The 19,822-nt window shown below is 39.4% G+C and overlaps 1 protein-coding gene across 7 annotated transcripts in view; it reads left to right on the top strand.

Moving 5' to 3' along the window:
• TBL1X (transducin beta like 1 X-linked) overlaps positions 1-18,391 on the top strand; it is a 339,461-nt gene extending 321,070 nt beyond the window's left edge. For all 7 annotated transcript variants that reach the window (XM_044993779.1, XM_044993606.1, XM_044993855.1 and 4 more), the window contains 9 exons: positions 2,070-2,133; positions 2,244-2,341; positions 3,707-3,767; positions 8,838-8,959; positions 12,786-12,860; positions 14,708-14,835; positions 16,035-16,200; positions 17,181-17,282; positions 17,831-18,391. In XM_044993779.1, coding sequence (XP_044849714.1) covers positions 2,070-2,133; positions 2,244-2,341; positions 3,707-3,767; positions 8,838-8,959; positions 12,786-12,860; positions 14,708-14,835; positions 16,035-16,200; positions 17,181-17,282; positions 17,831-17,857 — 843 coding nt within the window. In that variant the 3' untranslated portion in view covers positions 17,858-18,391. The remainder of the gene's footprint in view (positions 1-2,069; positions 2,134-2,243; positions 2,342-3,706; positions 3,768-8,837; positions 8,960-12,785; positions 12,861-14,707; positions 14,836-16,034; positions 16,201-17,180; positions 17,283-17,830) is intronic.
• The last annotated feature ends 1,431 nt before the right edge of the window (positions 18,392-19,822 follow it).

Genomic DNA, 19,822 nt, shown 5'->3' with positions numbered 1-19,822 from the left:
ACAGTTTTTAACTGAATGAACTTAATTCAGATGCAATCATAGTTACCATGCCTTTATAGTTAAGGTGGTCAGAACTTCTTCTTTACCCTACTAACTTCCTTCTTGTTTTCAGAAACTCATAATAAACTAAACTTTCATCAGTTGGGCTGACATTTTCTAAGGTTGTTGATTTTCCTTAGGCTTAATAATTAGTGTGTTTATATATTTATTTTGGGGATTGTGAGTAAAAATGACTCAACTGTTTTTAAGGACGAGGGAATAAAAAAGGAAATGTCAGTGGGAGTCCATATCAGCAAAAGATCCCAGCTGGATCCATTGGCTAATCATGACTATTATTACTGTGCCCCAGTGTGAGCTAGGCGCTCTGCAGAAGAAAAGGGTAAGGCCCTTCCCCAAACAGCTTGCCATCTAAATTGGAGACTTGACATAATGAATGAAGATGATGCATAGTAGAGGATGGTCAGGATTAAGAAAGAAGACGAAGATGAAAGATAGGGAGTGTTCTTGATTCATTTGCTGTGGGCTCTGTGGTGAAGGGGAATTTTCAGGAAGAATTTAAATAAGGAGATGCTGGTGACTTGATAGACCAGCATAAGGAAATAGAGAAATCAATGCATAGGGGGAAGCATGAAAACAGGCACAGAGACAATTATGAGAGAAGTAAGAGAAATGGATAGGAAGGGGCATCCTTCAATGGGCGATCATCTTATTTAATTTCTGGAAATATTGTGATACCAATATTTATCCTGAAGTTTATTCTAGTATTTCTGTAAGCAAGCCTTTCTAATGAAACACTCGATGTGATCCCAGATAGTTATAGTTTTCCAAGGCAAGTCAAAACAAAGGAAACTGGTATCTTATGAGATGCAAATTTGGACAGTATTTGTGCATCTTCCACCTGACCTTTCTTTCCCCTCACTCATGTTCTCTTTTGTAATTGTCACTTATGCATTAGCTAGCGTGCAACTTGAATGTATACCCCAATAAATCTAACCTAGGTTTTGATTTTTTTTTCTGCATCTTTCTATATTTGAGTTAAGTGCACAGCTATTTTTTCTCACTCAAGTGCACAGCTATTTTTTCTCACTCTTTTTGGAGGATAGGAATGGACAAATCTGTTTATGATTTTTTTTATACTTTTCTTAACTTTTTTTTCTGGATGCTAATCAGGGGTGGCTCCAGGCACCAGCACGCCAAGCGCGTGCCTGGGGCAGCAAGCCACGGGGGGGCACTCTGCCAGTCGCCACGAGGGCGGCAGGCAGGTTGCCTTCGGCGGCATGCCTGCGGAGGGTCCGCTGGTCCCGAAGCTTCTGCAGACCTCCGGCAGGCTTGCCGCCGAATCCGCGGGACCGGGGACCTCCCGCAGGCAAGCCGCCGAAGGCAGCCTGCCTGCCGTGCTTGGGGCGGTAAAATACCTAGAGCCGCCCCTGATGTTAATAAAGCGATCTGCCATCATTATTTAATTAAATCCACAATATTCATCATTGTCCAGTGTTAAAGTTTCACACTGGTTAATGTCTAAAAGCCAGTAGTTATTGCATTCTGTTTTCATATGGGTTAGAAACATTATGGCGATCTGCCATCATTATTTAATTAAATCCACAATATTCATCATTGTCCAGTGTTAAAATTTCACACTGGTTAATGTCTAAAAGCCAGTAGTTATTGCATTCTGTTTTCATATGGGTTAGAAACATTATAAAGAAACATGCAAATTAGAAATTATTTGCTAAATGCTCTAAAATCCTTGTTTCTCAACTAAAAGATTCCCATAAAAATCATTATATCTCAGTTTTGTCTCGGTCCTTTTGGCTATGTTAGTCTATCTGACGGAGCAACTCAATATTTAATGGTTCATTTGAAGTTTTCATTCTCTCGTTGTTGTCAGCAGTACTAACCTCTAATTTAGGATGTAACTGAGTAATGATACTTGCTTTCTCTCTTTGTGGGTTGTCAAATTTCCCTTACTTCAGAAAACACTGACTTGAGGAATAGATGAGTGAATCAGGGCTGATTCAGTATAATCTGTAGTAACCTTTCATTTATATTGGCTTTTCCACATCCAACAGAGTGATGGAACGCTATTGGCTACAGGATCATATGATGGTTTTGCAAGAATATGGACAGAAGATGGTGAGCCATTCAACAGTTATTATTTTCCAGTGATTACAAATGATTAATAGTACTGTATTCCATCTCCCAGACAAATCATAACATTAACATTTTTTGTTTTTACATTTCAGGTAACCTTGCAAGCACCTTAGGTCAACATAAAGGTCCCATATTTGCTTTGAAGTGGAACAAAAAGGGGAATTACATTTTAAGTGCTGGTGTTGATAAAGTTAGTATTAAAAATATGTAATTTTGATGTGTGAACATGCAGATGCTGTCAGCTTATATTGTTTGAATTTCAACATCTCCTTCTCCTGCTTTGGGAATTCAGCAAAGTTTGCCTAATTTGTTTTGTTGGGCCTTGATTTCATCAGAGTAAGTGACTGACAACTCTCCTGTGGCTGGATAAATTTGTACCATGTGACATACGTTTTTAACCAATCCTCACTTTGCTGTCTGTCACATTGAATCCCAAGCATTGCTCAGACAAAGGAAGTGAAAATCTCATCCCCCAATTTATGTATATACATTTAGTCTAGCACTTATAAATACCTCAGGAGACGGAATCTGTTTTAAGTTCTCTTGTGCCCTCTAGTTTATTTCAACAATCAGACAAAGAAATCTGAGTAAAGAATTTATGGTTTTGTTTGCAAATCAAGCAAAATCTGGTGATTTCATTTCAAAATCAGGCACAATGTGACAGCTTCAGCTGAGTGTCCCGTTTGAGTTAGAGATTGGGAACTCAAATTACTACTGAGGGGGGAGCAGAAACCCATTTGAACTGTAACTGGAAATTAACCTCCCACAGATCCCTGTAAATGGAAACTTAGAGTTTTACTCCTTCTAGTGATATAGTAACTTTTATCTCCCAACAGCAGTACTATTCTTCCAGTGGACATACTTTCTCTGTAAGAGCAATAGTTCTTTAGATGGTCACATTGTCAGTGAAATGAGGCAGCCCATGTTTATGTTCTGGAAGTATATTTTTCTAATATATTTACAATTCATTCAAAAGGTAGTGCTTAGTTCTATGGGGATTTTGCTTAAATTTGCTATGCAATGGATCCATAGGAAGCAAGTTCTATATTCATCCGGCCCACCATGATGACAATACACCCATTTATATTTTTCTGTTAGATTAATTTCTCACATGGTGACTTAGTAATGATATGTACAGTAGCTGTTGGGTTTTCATAATACAACTCAGATTGCATCATGCAGAAGGGGGAGGGGGGAGTCTCATCTAAAAGAGATGCTAATTGAAATAACTGTAGCAAAACACTCAGAAAGATCAGTCTCATAAAGTTGCTCACAGCCATCTTCTGGCTAATACATTTAAGAGGGAACCCACGCTCATTGGGTTCTTTGCTGCCTCTGTAGTAGTGACAGTTCAATATCTACAGTTGTATTATTTTCTCATAACAGGTGTATTGGAACAGATATATATGTATACAGCTTTGCAATAGCTAAGGCTCTCAGCAGTCAATAATGCTATCAGGTTGTCTTCTAGAATTGCTCTGCGGTGAGCTTTCTTTTTTCCTATTACTTTCCAAGAGGAATGGTAACTAATCTTTATTTCTTCCTCTGAACACAGACAACAATAATTTGGGATGCTCACACAGGGGAAGCTAAGCAGCAGTTTCCTTTCCACTCAGGTAATTACCGTTTATATTTTGTTTCAAAATATTTTTTTCCTTAATTTTGGCAGTCTGAAAATATCTCCACTGCAACAAGATATGCATCAAAGTCTAATAAATTCTAACCCAGGGGTAGGCAACCTTGGAACGCGTGCCGAAGGCGGCATGCGAGCTGATTTTCAGTGGCACTCACACTACCCGGGGTCCTGGCCACCGGTCTGGGGGGCTCTGCATTTTAATTTAATTTTAAATGAAACTTCTTAAACATTTAAAAAACTTTACATACAACAATAGTTTAGTTATATATTATAGACTTATAGAAAGAGACTTCTAAAAACATTAAAATGTATTACTGGCACACAAAACCTTAAATCAGAGTGAATAAATGAAGACTTGGCACACCACTTCTGAAAGGTTGCCGACCCCTGATCTAACCCATACTTTGTGCCTTACTTTTCATGAGCTTCAATGCCCTGGTCTTGTCCTCTGATCGGGAGAAGAAGGGGTTCTGTGAGAACCAATCCTATAGTCTAGAGTGAATTTGCCTCACTGAAATTCTAGTAGAGGAATATTTCCCAGCCATAGCTACCTAATGGGAATTATTCATCTAGCTTCTACATGCTTGAGCTGGATTAGGGTTAACATGGGGACCCTGCCTTTTATGAATTGCCATTTGTTCTTTTTTTTTTGTTTTTGTGGGGACCTCCAGCATTTCTTCTCCTGCTGCTTCTAAAGTCCCATGCTGCGAACCACTAAATATAGATCTCTCCAGAGTTTCCAAGCACTGGCCAAAGGGGATTCTCAAACTACAAAACTCAGATCCAGGGGAGAAATTTGATCACTCTGAAGTCTGATCTGGGATTTTGGTTTGGCCCATGTTTAGAGGTCAGTTGCTAAAGCCAGGTCTGGGTTGAGATTCTGAAATCTGCCACCCCAAAAAATGTGATGGTGTTCAGGTCTGGGGTTTTGGCCCTGTCTCTACTAGATAGTGGCAAAAGGTGCTCCCTCTTCCACAGCAATTGAACATGCTACCAAGCAGTCTTGGGCAACAAGCAAGCTATGACCTAATCTTGGATCCGCAGGTGACCAGTTCTACAGGGTGATACAGTTGAGTTCAAAACCTAACATTGGAAAAATGTTTAAAATTAAATATTTTATTAGGCATAGTCATAAAGTGATATATCTTGTTATCAAGCTGGCATTATAATTAGTAACAAAATCCAAATTCTGGTTTTAGAAGTGTTATAGTTCCCCTGGGGTTTAACCACAACTAGTTAATGCATTTTTAAACATCACTGTCTTCATCTAAATTAGGTGCTAAGTTTATGTTTAAACACATATTATTTAGCATGTTTAGTTTGCTAAATAACTAACTTTTAGTCAGCTAACATATTTAAAACATCACTCATTTTCCCATTGAGGACAAACCTATGACCATTATTGACCTCCAATGCAGGTAGAAATTATTATTCATCAGAAAAAAACAAAGTATTCTGATGGTCCATGTTCCTATCAGATTTTCACTGCTTTTTGCCACTCTTATGAAACTGTGCACTAAGCTGCCTGCATGGAGAAAGCAGTCTCTGTTTGCAAATGTACTCATGCTATTCATTGTGGAATTTTATTTTTTGTTAGGAGTATTCTGTAGACTCACCCTCTGTACTGTAAAGTGATGTACTGATGAAAAACCTACACCCACTTAGCTCCCTAGAATAGTGTCCTTACTGGATAGGAGTACATTTGAAACAAAGTCATCCTTCAGAAATGATGTGCATCATACACACACCTCGTGGTTTCCTTTAATACTAGCTGGTAACTTGATTAGGTCTTCCAATGTAATGTAATAATCTCCATCTGCATTACAAAGAGTTCAGGACATATCTTCCACCGTCTGTGCTATGTTTTTCAGTGGGCTCATGAAGTGTGAATGAATTATGGTTGTGTGGACACTAATATTATTGTTCATTTCAGATTGATTATGTTAATTTTCAAAATGGAATAGAACAATTATGAATACTGGATGTTCCTGGGATCTCCACTATTGCCTGGCCAATAACCCATAGGTCTAATCCAAGGCCCATTTTAGTCACTGAGAGTATTTCCATTGACATCAGTGGGCTTTGGATCAGATCCTTGTGAGAGGCCTGGGTCTGGCCTTGCAGCCCACGTTCCCCAAAGCAAACTGTTCTGTGGCAGGAACTTGTGCCCTGTCTAGGGAAGGTCATAGATCACCTCAGGCCTTGTGTAGACTAGGATTTCAAGGTGTGATGTTACTAATACACACATTTTACAAGACTAGTGTGGACAAGGCATTTTACATATGCTAATCAGCGCCATTTTAAACCTTGGGGGGAGCCGAGACTTTAACTTGACTGCTTAGCATGTGTTAAAATCTGTCCTGCCTTGCCTGCACTAGACTTTTAGAACATGTGAGCGAGCATGTTAGCCAACACATCCTAACAACATTTTTATCCTAATCTAGATGAGTCAGAATCCTATTCTACCTGGGCCTGGAGGCCTCCATGCTCTGAAGTTCCCTGACAGATTGGTCAAGTCTTGTAGGTCCAAACCTAAAACTCCCATAACTTTCACAATGGGCTCGTAGGTATCTTGCATGCATCCAGGATTTGATTAGCCCTTTTATAAATATTTACTACTATTCTTCCCAGACACCAGAGCAGACTTCAACTAGAACACGTTCCCAATGTTCATTTCATTAAAATTCAGTGAGAGAATCCTGTTTTCAGATGGATTGATGTTTGGACGCACATACAAAGCACCATCCAAGCATAAATTAGTACTGGGTCACTAATGAGAAGAGTTTAGCTAATTGTTTTTTTACAGTATATCACTGGTAGCCTTATAATAGCAAATGTACTTTTATTTTATGGAAAATTTTCAGTGAATGCCTGCACCATATTTAAGAAAGATCATTCATAACACAACATATATATCGCAGTATTATAGGAGTAGCTAGGAGTACAAGGAAAAGCTTTGGTCTTGTCATTTTCAGTGTCATGCAAAAAACCCCAAATGCCTTGATAGCATTGTGTAAATAGTAATGCATAGCTAGGTGTGTGATTATTCTGAATACCCATATGGCTTACATGTGCAATGAGGCATGAGGGCAGAAGCCAAATGCCTTGAACTATGAGGAAGTTGTTGCTTTCTAACTGCAATTCTTGAAATGTGTAGTTGTTGCTTTTATTAAATGCTGTTGTAACCTTTTTTTTTTTTAAGCAGTTGGCTAATAATCACTGTGGTTATTACAGACATCTGTTTTGATAGTCAAGTTACTCATTTTCATACAGCGTACTTGGTTATTATTTCCAATACATTTTATTTACTTATTTTCTGAGTAAATATATGATTCAATAAAGTAAACCACACCAGTGAATATGAAATTTTACCAATATTATGGTGTCACTCCAGCAACCCGTTTATGATTCAAATGACACTTCCTTTGTCATTCCAAAATTTTAAGTGCACGCAGCTTTCTGAAAATTACTTTTGGGCCGCAATTTCTCATTCCTTCTATTAGCCCCAGAAAAAGGGTACTGATGTTGATTAGGATACATCTATATTGACTTTAAAACAATGAAGCAAAATTGTGCAGCAGAAAAATAATAGTGAAACTGTGAAAACAGAATCCTGGGCTGCTTTGTGATCCCCTCTCTAACCATACTGAGCCCACATCTCTACAGTGATCTCTCTTAAACATGCATGCTTTCCTCACCTTTCTCTGAGACAGAATTCCTCCCCTCTCTCACAGAATTCCTCAGTTTCATCATTAATTCTATACATGATGTTTTTCTGTGAAGCATTTCTGCCTTGCCAGTTTAGCAGTATTTCTTTAAATTTAGAGGGTTAAAGAAAGCCCCATGATGGTTCACGAGGCATGTTCTCTCCTGTCAGTTTTTAGATATTACACACATTTACTCTAATATATTAAGCATAATAGATTTTTTGGTTTCCAAAGGAGACATACTTCCATCTTTATACTTAAAAAACATTGCTCAGAACAACTTTGGATAAAAAATTTCAAAGGTCTTGCCACCATTTTAACAATAAACCTACATTATATCCTCACCCCAAATAAATTCAACTTTAACCCCTTTCTAAATCCTGTTAGATTGTCATTATTACTGACACATACGTAATAAGTGTCTTGAGAATGAAAACTAATACCTCTGTTAACAGATCTCATTCCATCCTTTAGAGCAATGTTTTCCAAACTTGGGATGCCACGTGTGTAGGGAAAGCCGCTGGCGGGCCGGGCCGGTTTGTTTACCTGCCAAGTCTGCAGGTTCGGCTGATCGCGGCTCCCACTGACTGTGGTTTGCTGCTCCAGGCCAATGGGAGCTGCTGGAAGCGGCGTGGGCCGAGGGACATACTGGCTGCCTTCCTGCAGCTCCCATTGGCCTGGAGCAGCGAACCGCGGCCAATGGGAGCCGCGATCAGCCGGACCTGCAGACGGGGCAGGTAAACAAACTGGCCCGGCCCGCCAGGGGCTTTCCCTACACAAGCGGCATCCCAAGTTTGGGAAACACTGCTTTAGAGGGCAGCTAAAATCTGTCTTTGGCAACAAAAGAAAGCAACTGTGGTAGGCCTTGTCTATAGTCAAAGTTTGTACTGGTTTAACTTTAAATTGGTTTAAAAAACAATTTAGTTAAAGCACTGCAAAAACCTTTGTGGACATTTTTAATTTGACTTAAACAATTTATCTTAAGTTGGTTCCTTACCAAATTAAACTACATCTATATATAAAACAAGTTAAAACCAGATTAACAAAAGTGCACACAACTATAGTCTTAAATCTGGTCATCCCCTAAGGAGTCTCACAGGAAGGTAACATATGAAGCTTACATGGTACCCATTGCTAGGTAGCTAATAAACGGAGTCCCTAGAACAATTACTGTATATTTTTTTCATATCTGACATCCACATAGCAATGAACTGTTCCAGATCTAACATAGGCCTATCACTAATTGGTGCCCTTGGTCAGGTTGGTGGCATGGGGAGAATGACTTGGGTAGCTGTTTCTTTGCCATATTCCCTAACATTCTCTCCTTTGTTTGTGCTTCATAGCCCCTGCTCTGGATGTAGACTGGCAGAACAACACTACTTTTGCCTCCTGCAGTACTGACATGTGCATTCACGTATGCAGACTTGGCTGTGATCGCCCAGTCAAAACCTTTCAAGGACACACAGTAAGTTTAAAGAGTTTGAAATTTTAGGAGTCATTACTAGCATGTGGTAGCTGGTGATGTTAAACAGCTTCTGTGTTTATATCCCTTTCCTTCCTCAAAGACATACTCTGTAAAAATGACTCTCTTTGCAAAGAGACTCACTGTTCTAAATCACAACATGCAGGCAAAACCCTCAGCTTACACAGTGAGAGTATTTACATGTAACTGACTCTAACGACTCAGAGATACATCAGTAAAATTTCATCTTCCGCTTTTGTAATCTCTTTAACAACATGATGTGAATTACAAAGGCGAAGGGAACAATTTACTTTAACCATCGTTCAGTTGTAGAATTAATCGGGTCGAGTAGGATCAGATTCGTTAAGAGATACTTCCCTTATCCTTCTCCCCATTCCCCACCTGCCTATATACTGAAATAGACTCCTCATTTTTTTCTGTTCTTGACTATCTCTCTTTGTGACTATTTAATGGTAGCCACAGGCTAATGTTGCAGACTTTCTTTCACAAGAACACTGCTGAGCTACTCTACCGTATAAAATCACTTAGTAACTCCCCTCAACTGGCCACCTCCCCCTGAGGGAGAATTGGTCAATATGGAGACCTGTTGCTAATCACGATGGCTGGTGTTTTCTGAAAAGACGCTGCTGCCTCCACAATAGGTCTTCATCCATAGGCTGATGTTTTCTATTGAGTGGACTGACTGCTCCATTGTGCACATGGGCCAAATCCTGCCCTCAGATATGTGTGTGAAACTCCTGTTAACTACAGCTGAAATTGTGTGTCTGTATCTGAGGCAGAAATTAGTTAAAAATAGTTTCAGGTACTATCCCTGCCACCGAGTACTCCACCCAATTACTGTTCTTACAACACATTTTTCTCTTTTACAAGTACTTTTTTCTCCTGTTACTATGTGCAAGGCCCATAGGAAACAGAGGAACTGGCTGACTAGATACGGGAAACAGTGGGTCTGACTACACACAAAGTGTTGTCAAATACACAAAGTAAGCTGGAGAAAAACAAAGAAAAAAAATGTCCTATAATTTCATATAGTTATCGTCACTGCAGGTGTTATTTGTACAAATAGTGGATAACAAAGTTTTCAGACTGAAAGGTGGTTTTGAAGTTGATCCAGTTTTAAAGACCACAAACCAGCTAATGCTCCAAGTTGCATTTTGTTTTAGTATATTAGTGCACACACTGGTATAGACAAAGCACCTCTGGAGAGTTGCACTATTTGAGAATAGTCCGTAGAACTTTGTGTGTGTGTGTGCATATGTATATACATATATATTCTTAAGAAAAAGTAATTGTTAGATGAATGGAATGTCAACCTCAGAAATTGTTTTAAATTATCTACAGTATAGACCCGTTTACACGTGACCTGTTTACACACGAATCCGCTTAACGCATGGTAGAGCCATGCCTCCCAGTGCTAACTATTTAACATGTGAGATTTGTTAACACGCAGTACAGGAACTTGCAATGTAGCGCTACAGATTTGCTCACTAACTCACTGACAGAAATCGACAGGAACTGCGGAGCGGAAACGTGCTGTACTGTACGTCTTTACCGATATTGGTAAAGACGTATCATGCACGCTTAGTCATTGTCATGCTAGAGAGATATATAATATATACAGTAGTACTGTAGTTATATAGTAATATATATATACTGTACTACGTTAGAAAATGTTAACCGTAGGCCTAATATAATGGCAGAGGGCAAGCGTCAGCGTTCCTACATGTAGAAGAAAAGCTAGCTGCAATAGATCGAGTAAATAGCGGAGAAATCCATCCAAAGTTTAAAAAGATATTGGGATTGCCGAATCAACTCTCCGAGGATGGCTAAAAAACGAATCTTAACTGAATGGCTTTGTACAAAATATCGATTCTGCCGCGGGGCTTAAGCAAAAACGTGTGCACTATTCAGCAAAACCCACAACAGACAAAGCCATGTGCACGCGGTTTGCTCAGGAAAGGCTGAAAGGAATGCCACTAAGTGGGCCAGTTCTTCAAGCCCAAGCGACAAAATTTGGAAATTTAACGGGGGATGAATCATTCCAAGCCAGCAAGGGGTTTATAAGTTGTTTTAAAAAGCGTCATGGCACAGCACAGGTATCGATTTCTGGAGAAAGTCGATCAGCCGATGAATGGGCCAAGAATGCGTTTCCCGCCGAGTTAAAATCTGTTTTACATAATGAAGACTACCACGAAGAACAATTTATAGTTGTGATGAAAAGCTTTATTTGCAAAACTGCTACCTGATAAGACTTTAGCTTTTAATTATGAGACACAGAAAACAGCTGGATTTAAAAGGTAAAAGATCGTGTGACTCTTCTCTTTTGTAGTAATAAGACAGGCAGCCATAAGCTTACCCCTCTTCTCATTTGCCGCTTTCATAACCCTCGCTGCTTTAATAACCTCAATAGAGCCAAACTGCCAGTAATATACGCTAACAGCAAAAATGTTTGGATGACGAGACACATTTTCAACAACTGGTTCCACAACAGCTTTGTTCCAGCTGTTCGTAAGCATCTGCAGTTGAAGAAACTCAAAGCCAAAGCACTTTTGCTACTTGTCAATTGTCTAGCCCATTCTCCTGGTATCGAGAGAGGGAAAAATTCGAGTGCTATACCTACCGTTCAACACATCAAAAATTCAACCTTTAGACCAGGGCATTATTCAGAATTTTAAAAACAATTATTGATGGGAGCTGATTTTGGCGATCGTGTCATGCACGTCTTCAGACATTTCCGAATTCCTGAAACAGTTAAACATGAAGGAAATTTTTTCTTTAGTTAAAAAAGATTGGGATGGAGTAAAACAAAAGTCCATTGAAAACAGCTGGATGAAGGCTCTCAGTGATGCCTTTTCTGTCAAAGACGGCTCAGACTCAGAAAACTCCAGCAGCGGCACTGATTCAGAGCCAGACTTTGAAGGATTTTTGGAAGAAGACGTCCTACAAACACGCACACAGACAAAAGAGGATAAAGGTAAACTTCTCTTTCAAATGATAAAAGATTTTAGTTTGGATATGTCACCGGAAGTCATTACCGAGTGGCTGGAGATAGATGAAAATTACCCGACTTCAGAATTTCTGTCCGAGGAAGAAATATTAACAGGCTGCGAGGCTACATCGGCCCACGAAAGTGATGGCGATAATTCTAATAATGCAGGCCTAAATGACAGTGACGACGACGACGACGAGGATGTCGTTGAAAAGGTCAAAATTTCACCCACAGAAGCCCTTAGAAACTGTTGTAAGATTTATGGAGGAGCAAAATGCAGAAAATATTAAACTCATTCATCTGCAGCGAATGACAGACTTCATAAGAAAGAAAAAAAATGCAAGCATAAAAGAGCAGAAAATAACGGCGTTTTTTTCTAAGTGAATCATAGACACTTTTTTCAGCATGATCCTCTTAACCCGTGGTCCATTAACACGTGGTTGTGACGGCTTGACTCCCAACATCCATGCGTAAATGGATCTGTACTGTAATTGTTGCACCATTAAATGGTCTGGGACTAGGGTTTGTTGAATATTTTGTCATGTGGGAAGAATCTGATGATTGCCAGTTGTGTCAGGAGCATGGTAGCCAATTGTGTGGATCATTCATTGACACAAAAAATTGGTTTCCCTTCCTCATATGTATTTGGATAGTGGGATGTGAAAAGGGATGTGTTCACGTGTAAGGTAATTAAGAATGTAATGTAATTTTCAACAGTTTCACTTGTTGGAGTAATAACACTTGAGTGCCCTCTGCTGGGTGCCAGGCACAATGCAGGCAACTTGGAATGTTCACATAGAAAATGAATCTTTATTTCAGAATGAAGTCAATGCAATTAAATGGGACCCTTCTGGTATGCTACTAGCATCCTGCTCTGATGATATGACATTAAAGGTAATGTAATTTGATGGCTTGCCTCCAGACTGCTTAGTATTTTTCCCCAGTAGAAATTTACTTTATAAGGTTTCCATTCATGTTGTTAAAAAAAAAAAATATTTTTGTCTATGTTTACATTTTTTTCCCCAGCCTGATGCTACCATACTATTAAAACTCTCTGCATGAATGGTGGTTTCATCTTACCATTTTTGAGTGAAATAAGAATGAACAAAGAGAAGCAGACAGAAAACTGAAGCATGCTATTTCAATTAGGATCTACTGTCTGATATGTCACTGTCATGGAATTATAGCAGTCTGAACTGAAGACCATATTTTAGGTCATGCTGTCTCCTTGCCAACACAAGACTGATCCTCACTGTACATTAACAAGTGTTTAACCACCGTAATTTACAGTGAATACACTAACAAGGTTTTCACCATTTCACCTGGAAGAGTGTTCCAGTCTAAAGCCTCATCCACACTCAATAGTTAAAAAATATAATTGTCAGTAAGGAGTGTGATTGATTTTTTTTTTTTGCTGACGTAGTTATACTGGTAAAATCCCTAGTGCAAGTGAAGTTATACCAGAGTAAAGATGCCTTACCCAGTGTAGCTTATTTTGGTTCCGAAACCAGAATAAACTGTACCAGTATAAGCATCAGTATATTTAAAGGGGCAAAACTTTTAAGTGCAAACAAACTCTAAAAGGATCTCAGAATTATAAATTATAGACTGAGAAACTTTAAGACCAGAAGGGACCATCATGATCATCATGTTCAGCCTAAATAATAGTTTGCTCAGTTTCACCCTCAAACTCCTTGGTGCTTTATACACCTCAGATATTTGTTAGATGGTTCTTCTGTTCACCCATACCCCTATAAATTTTAATAAATTACTTATCCATATTTAGTCATTTCTCTTAATGATTTTTTCTGAAATCAATCCCTCCAGTTCCTTAATCACTTCTGTTGCTCTTCTCTGAATTTCACCCCATTTCTCCACAGCTTTCTGTTACTTAGATGCCCCAAAGCATGTGATATTTCCAGATTGTGCTCTCACATTCCTTATTAGTGATTCTACACTGCTGTATATAGCGACAAGGAATCCTGTGGCACCTTATAGACTAACAGATGTACCGCATCTGACGAAGTGGGAATTCACCCACGAAAGCTTATGCTCCAATACATCTGTTCGTCTATAAGGTGCCGCTTTTTACAGATCCAGACTATCACGGCTACCCATCTGATACTGCTGAATATGTGGCTCACAAACACATTGGCTTGTTCTCCTGCTGCTAATTTGTATCCAGTGAGTTTGAGCATTATTGCTTTTCCAGTATCTCTCTACCACTGAATATCTGTAATTTTGGATTATTTCCCGCCCCCCTAAAGATTAATTGAGGGTTTTTGGTTTGTCGTGCAGCTGCAGAGCAGTTTCATTATAAAACATGTAATTTCCATTCAACTTATTCTGATATTGAAATATTGCATTGCATAATGGTGCATCAATTATTGATTTGATTCCATCAAACATGTTATTAAAGACATCAATAAAACAAATCAGAATACCAGCAGGATGCTTGGAATAATCAAGATTTATTTAAGCCATACTTAAAATGGTTTTGATAAATTCACACTATGATTGAAACATGTGATATAAATTCAGGTTAGATTCCATGACCAAGGCAACAATTGTCAGCTTCTCTTGATCTAGCGAATAAACACGGTTAAATTTGCAAGGCCTTTGCAATATACACACAATTGTCATATACAAACAGAATAGGAAGGATTGAAAACCAGGAGTTGAGAAAAGATTGCAAAGTTTAGATACCTGGCTGATTTTTTTTCCTGATTCACCTGACATAGATTTGGAGTATGAAGCAAGATACATGTGTACATGACCTTCAGGCTCACAGCAAAGAGATTTATACTATCAAATGGAGTCCTACAGGACCAGGCACCAGCAACCCAAACTCCAACATCATGTTAGCAAGGTAAAAACAAAACCTCCTCCTCTCCTACTGATGGTTTTTACTAGGCTATCGGCAAATAAAACTGAAAATCATTTCTGTTAGCAGATGAGAGGGGATTGACCAAACAGGGAGGAACCATATTAACAAACATGGAAAATGAAGCCATATAGTGCTTAATTTTTAAACTACTTTTGTAAAAAAAATGTTACAGTTGCCACTGCACCCAACACTCAGGTATCTGGTTATATAAATGAATGTGTTTAATTGAAGCCCTATAATGTATGGATCTTGCAGTCCATTAAACCACTTGGATGTACTCTAATGAGGGCCATCAAGCAAAACTATATAGATATTGATATTTTGTATAGTTCTGTTAAGTGGTGTAGAACAACTCAGGTGGCTGTTAAACTTTCACCTCAAGAAATCCATTCAAGATTTAACTTCATCCAGTTTTAGACATCTGTTTACTCTTCGTAATGTCAGTAGATGCCTGGACCACTGGATTGATTAGCTAATTGGCACGTAATGACTGTATCTTCTGTATGATATTCTAGTGGCGTTGCCTCTTAAATTTATTTATTTATTTTGTTGGTCAAGTAGTTTTGTTTTGTTTGGAAGGAAGGTTGTTGGGTTTGGGTTTTTTTAATACAATGCAGGGGATTTCTCCTGTCTTCTCTTCGTCCACAACATTGGATTTAGGTGGATTGTTGTAAGAAACAATGAGTAAATTCTGGGTGGAGGGTGAAAGAAGGTACAGGACCACTATGCTAGAGAATATGAAGCAAAATTCATTTGTTAGATAAGAGACCAAATCCTCTGAGGAAGAAACTTTCCCTGGGGCAGGTTATCCTATACCTGTCCACTACAGAGTTACCGCAACCTTCCTCCAAAGTAGCAGATAATGGCCACTGTCAGAGACAAGATACTGGACTAGATGAACAGCTGGTCTGATCCAGTAAGGCAATTCCTATATTCCTACTGCTACCCACAAAACCCCCCAATGAAGCCAAAGGTTCCAAATACGCACATCCACCATAATCAATTTCTTTCACTTAAGAGGGTTTGATACATCTCAGCCCTTCTATACCTCTCCTGTTTGAAGTATTGGTGCACATTTGTTTGTATGTGAGATGTGTCCTCACGAGTTACAGTATCTTTGCAAACTGCAGATAAACTAGTACCCTGGTCGGCACCCACTTGTGTTTGACTCTTTCCTGTAGTGCTTCATTCGATTCTACTGTTCGGCTGTGGGACGTTGAACGAGGAGTCTGCATTCATACATTAACCAAACATCAAGAACCTGTCTACAGTGTAGCTTTTAGTCCTGATGGGAAATACTTGGCCAGTGGGTCCTTTGACAAATGTGTCCATATATGGAATACTCAGGTACTCGTTTGATTCACACACACTAATGAAAAGTGGTTTAGCTGAAACGTTACTAACAGAAATGATAAATGGAAAATGTATGTATCTGTATGCACTGAATTTGTGAACCTGACAGTGGCATGAAAACCATTTGAGCTGATGGTGTGAGATGATGAGGTGCCTGTCCTTTCACATTTTTTGCCAAAGGTTCATTGAACATGGAACTGTGCCAAGAAAATCAATTGTCTCAATTTTATGTTCGTGTGTAGATGAAACTGCACTGGGCACATGAGGCATGTCAAGCTGCCAGTGCAGCAGCCTTTAGAAATAACTGTTGCTCCTATTAAGCAGCAAGCTGGGTTCATTTGAGATTCAGATATACACAGGACTAATTTTTTAGAGTACTGCATATTTGTGAAGAGATTATCATCACAAAGTTACATGGACCTGATGTTGAACAGGATAACAGGGCTCTGCAAAAACCTGGGATATTTGGAGTTACTTCTTTTCAGACTAATGCCCAGAAAGCTTTTTGGGCTCATAGTGACTTCCTAGCAGTGCTTTCTCCAGGAACAAGCTGAATGATTTGAGCTATGCTTGTTTGTACACAGCATTCTTTTTTCCCCTAAGAAGTAAAAATGTTCAGGATATGAATTTTCAATATTTCTTCCTGTATTAGAAACCGCAGGGACCCTCCTGGCAGTGAAACTGGTGTGGTTCCCACCAGTCAGTGGGGATGGTGGATTTGGGATGGGGCTACAGACAAGTATGTGCACACTATGGATCCCAGCTCTTCAGAGGACAACTGGTTGAAATCCTGGTCCTATTGAAGTCAATGGCAAAACTCTCCTTGACCTGAAGAGTTCCAGGATTTCACCCCTGGTATTTGTGCCTCACAGTGTAGGAACCAATGCACCTCATAGCAAACCCACAACCATAAGTGCCCACATAAAAATAAAATATCTTAAAAGTCAAATCTTGCAAACTGTTTTTCTTTCTAGAGTGGAACTCTAGTACATAGCTACAGAGGCACTGGAGGAATCTTTGAAGTCTGTTGGAATGCGAGAGGAGACAAAGTGGGAGCAAGTGCATCAGACGGATCGGTAAACATTTGTATTCATTCATTGTAAATATTTTGGGGGAAATCCTGTGCCGAGGCCAACACAAGTTCTGTGCACTGTTGCCTTCTCTGGACAAAGCTCAGAGGTGGGGGGGGGGGTGTTCCCTTATTTAGGGCCCAGTTCAGTGCTCCATAAAGTAGACGGTGTCTTTCCATTTACTTGAAGGGGCTTTGTTTCAGGCCCCTCAATGCACATTTCCTTGATTGCCACCCTTTATTTGAAACATGTTTATGATTAAAGAAACACAAACACTACTGTTTCTTTCTCCTCCATGACACTTGAAGTGTAAATCCTTCAGATTATCATGTAGAACCATAACAAGCAGAGATGAGAAACAACTTTTACATCTTCCAGCTCATTAGCCGGTGAATGCAGAATTGTCCCCCAGTCAGTATTCAATGATGCATTGTCTCTGTTATTGGTAAATTGCTTTATTACAAAATTAGAACTTGAGCGCACACACATTAAGAATCCAGAATCGCCTTCAGAAATGTTTATAACTCTTGGGTCTTCTCTTTCTACATCTCTAGGTTTGTGTTCTAGATCTGCGGAAGTAAAGGTGAAGTGTTTTAGAAGAAATTTCAAATGGACCAGCAGTGAATGTGTGGGGAGAAGCACTCTTCAAAACTATTCTTAACAGCTCCAGAACTGTACAAACTTGAAAAAAGTTAGTGTGTACAATGAAACCAACTCTCCCTGGCCACAGAAGTCTAGTATTTTGCCCGTAACCCTCATCAAGGAGTAAAAACACAGTCACTTCAAAGGGGGAGAGGATGGTTTTCACCTGGAATATTCAGCCTTGGAAGCATGAAGCCACCAACTAGAGACTGCACTGTTTGGTTTGCATCTGAGAACTTGCTTTGATGGCTGAAAAAAAAAAAAGCTGTGCCAAAAATAATAATAAAGAAACAAACTAAGCAAAATGCTGTGATAAACCAAAAGGGAAAAAAAAATCCTCCTCCATGTGGTGTTGTATTTTTTTCCTTCCAATTTGGACACTACAGTTGCTCTCCCAAAGGACATTCAAAGACCAGTTTGTACTGATGAAATGCGCAACTTTGTAATCACAACACTTTCTATTTTCTAGACTACTTTTTTGTTCAGTGGTTTTTCTATCAGCTGGACTATTATGTCCTGGAGTATCCCGGGCTTAGGTTGGAACTGATTTTTTTTTCTTTTTCTTTTTCCTTCCCTTCTCCTTCTTGTTTCTCTCTCTCTCTCTCTCCCTCCTTCCCCCTCCTGTGTGCCCACAGTAGATGCAGATGCAGTTGGACATGACAACAAAAACTTTCGACAGTCTGCTTCTCCTCTTTCTCCGCCCTCCCTCCCGCCCCACCTATTTTTTTTAAATCCTCCATGCTTCAGATCTTAGCATCTCAAGGGCACTTTCAGCAAATTGTGTAATAAGTGCTTTATATAAGAATGCAGTGCTGGGGAAGATTTTTACAGGCGAAAGATGACTTTTAAGAGAAAGAACCCAGTGTATTTTTGGAAAAAAATATTTTTTATGTTAAACATAATTTTAAAAGCCTAAAATAGCCACCAAACGTAGACTGCTTTGTGTAATTCAAGCAAAAGAATGACTCAAGTGGAATCCAAGGTACATTAAAGATGCAGTATCGTTTTCCTCTCCTTTGTCTCATAAAGTGCTGTAAGAAAATGTCATTTCATACAACAACTATCAGGATTTAAACAACAATAACCTCTTCCTGCAGCCAGAAGTTTACATGAGCTAATTTTTATTTTTGTGGCTGTATGATTATGTACACTTATCAAAAGAATGCAGAAGTTTGAGGTTATATATACAGAAATCATATCTTTGGGTCCATATACCCAAATAGTTAAATAATAGTAGTTAAAGGAAAGCAATTGTATATGCTCTTTCGTGGCAAAATGGTCCCAAATTCATGTTAAGGCTGCATTCTGTCACTCTGAGTCATGTTCATAGGACTGGAAGGGACCTTGAGAGGTCATCTAGTCCAGTCCCCTGCACTCATGGGAGGACTAAGTATTATCTAGACCATGCTGACTAGTACCTCACTCCACTAGTCATCACATTGGGCTGATCCTCTTCCCATCAAGTCAATGGGACTTTTACCAGATATTTAATAGGATCACTCCTTCCCCTTTGGATTCTCCCTAGGCATTGCAGAAGACAGCTATCAGATTGCCTTCTGGGATGCTTTGCAAATCATGATGACAGAGGGCACAGGGCTAGGGGGCAGAAAAGATGTGCCGTGGGCAGGGTTGCAGCATCCAGTGCTGTGGAGATTCCCAGCAGTGCTGTAGACCATGGAGCAGCTCAAGGAGTTGGTCATAACTTAGATAGACCCTAAGAGCTAAACTGTGCCAGGGCCCTCTCCATCGCATGGAGCAGCCCTAGATCAGAATAGTGCAAAAGTGGCTTAAAGCCTCCATAGCGAGTTGAGTGCTGTGCCTCTCAGAGTTGCTGCACAGAATCTTACCTGTTTCTTTCAGTGGGACTGCCCAACAGGAGTAATTTGTAAGACCCTGACCCATAA

This window comes from Mauremys mutica, chromosome 1, assembly GCF_020497125.1.
Source record: "Mauremys mutica isolate MM-2020 ecotype Southern chromosome 1, ASM2049712v1, whole genome shotgun sequence".
Lineage (NCBI taxonomy): Eukaryota > Metazoa > Chordata > Testudines > Geoemydidae > Mauremys > Mauremys mutica.
This window is presented reverse-complemented; position numbering and strand designations above follow the sequence as displayed.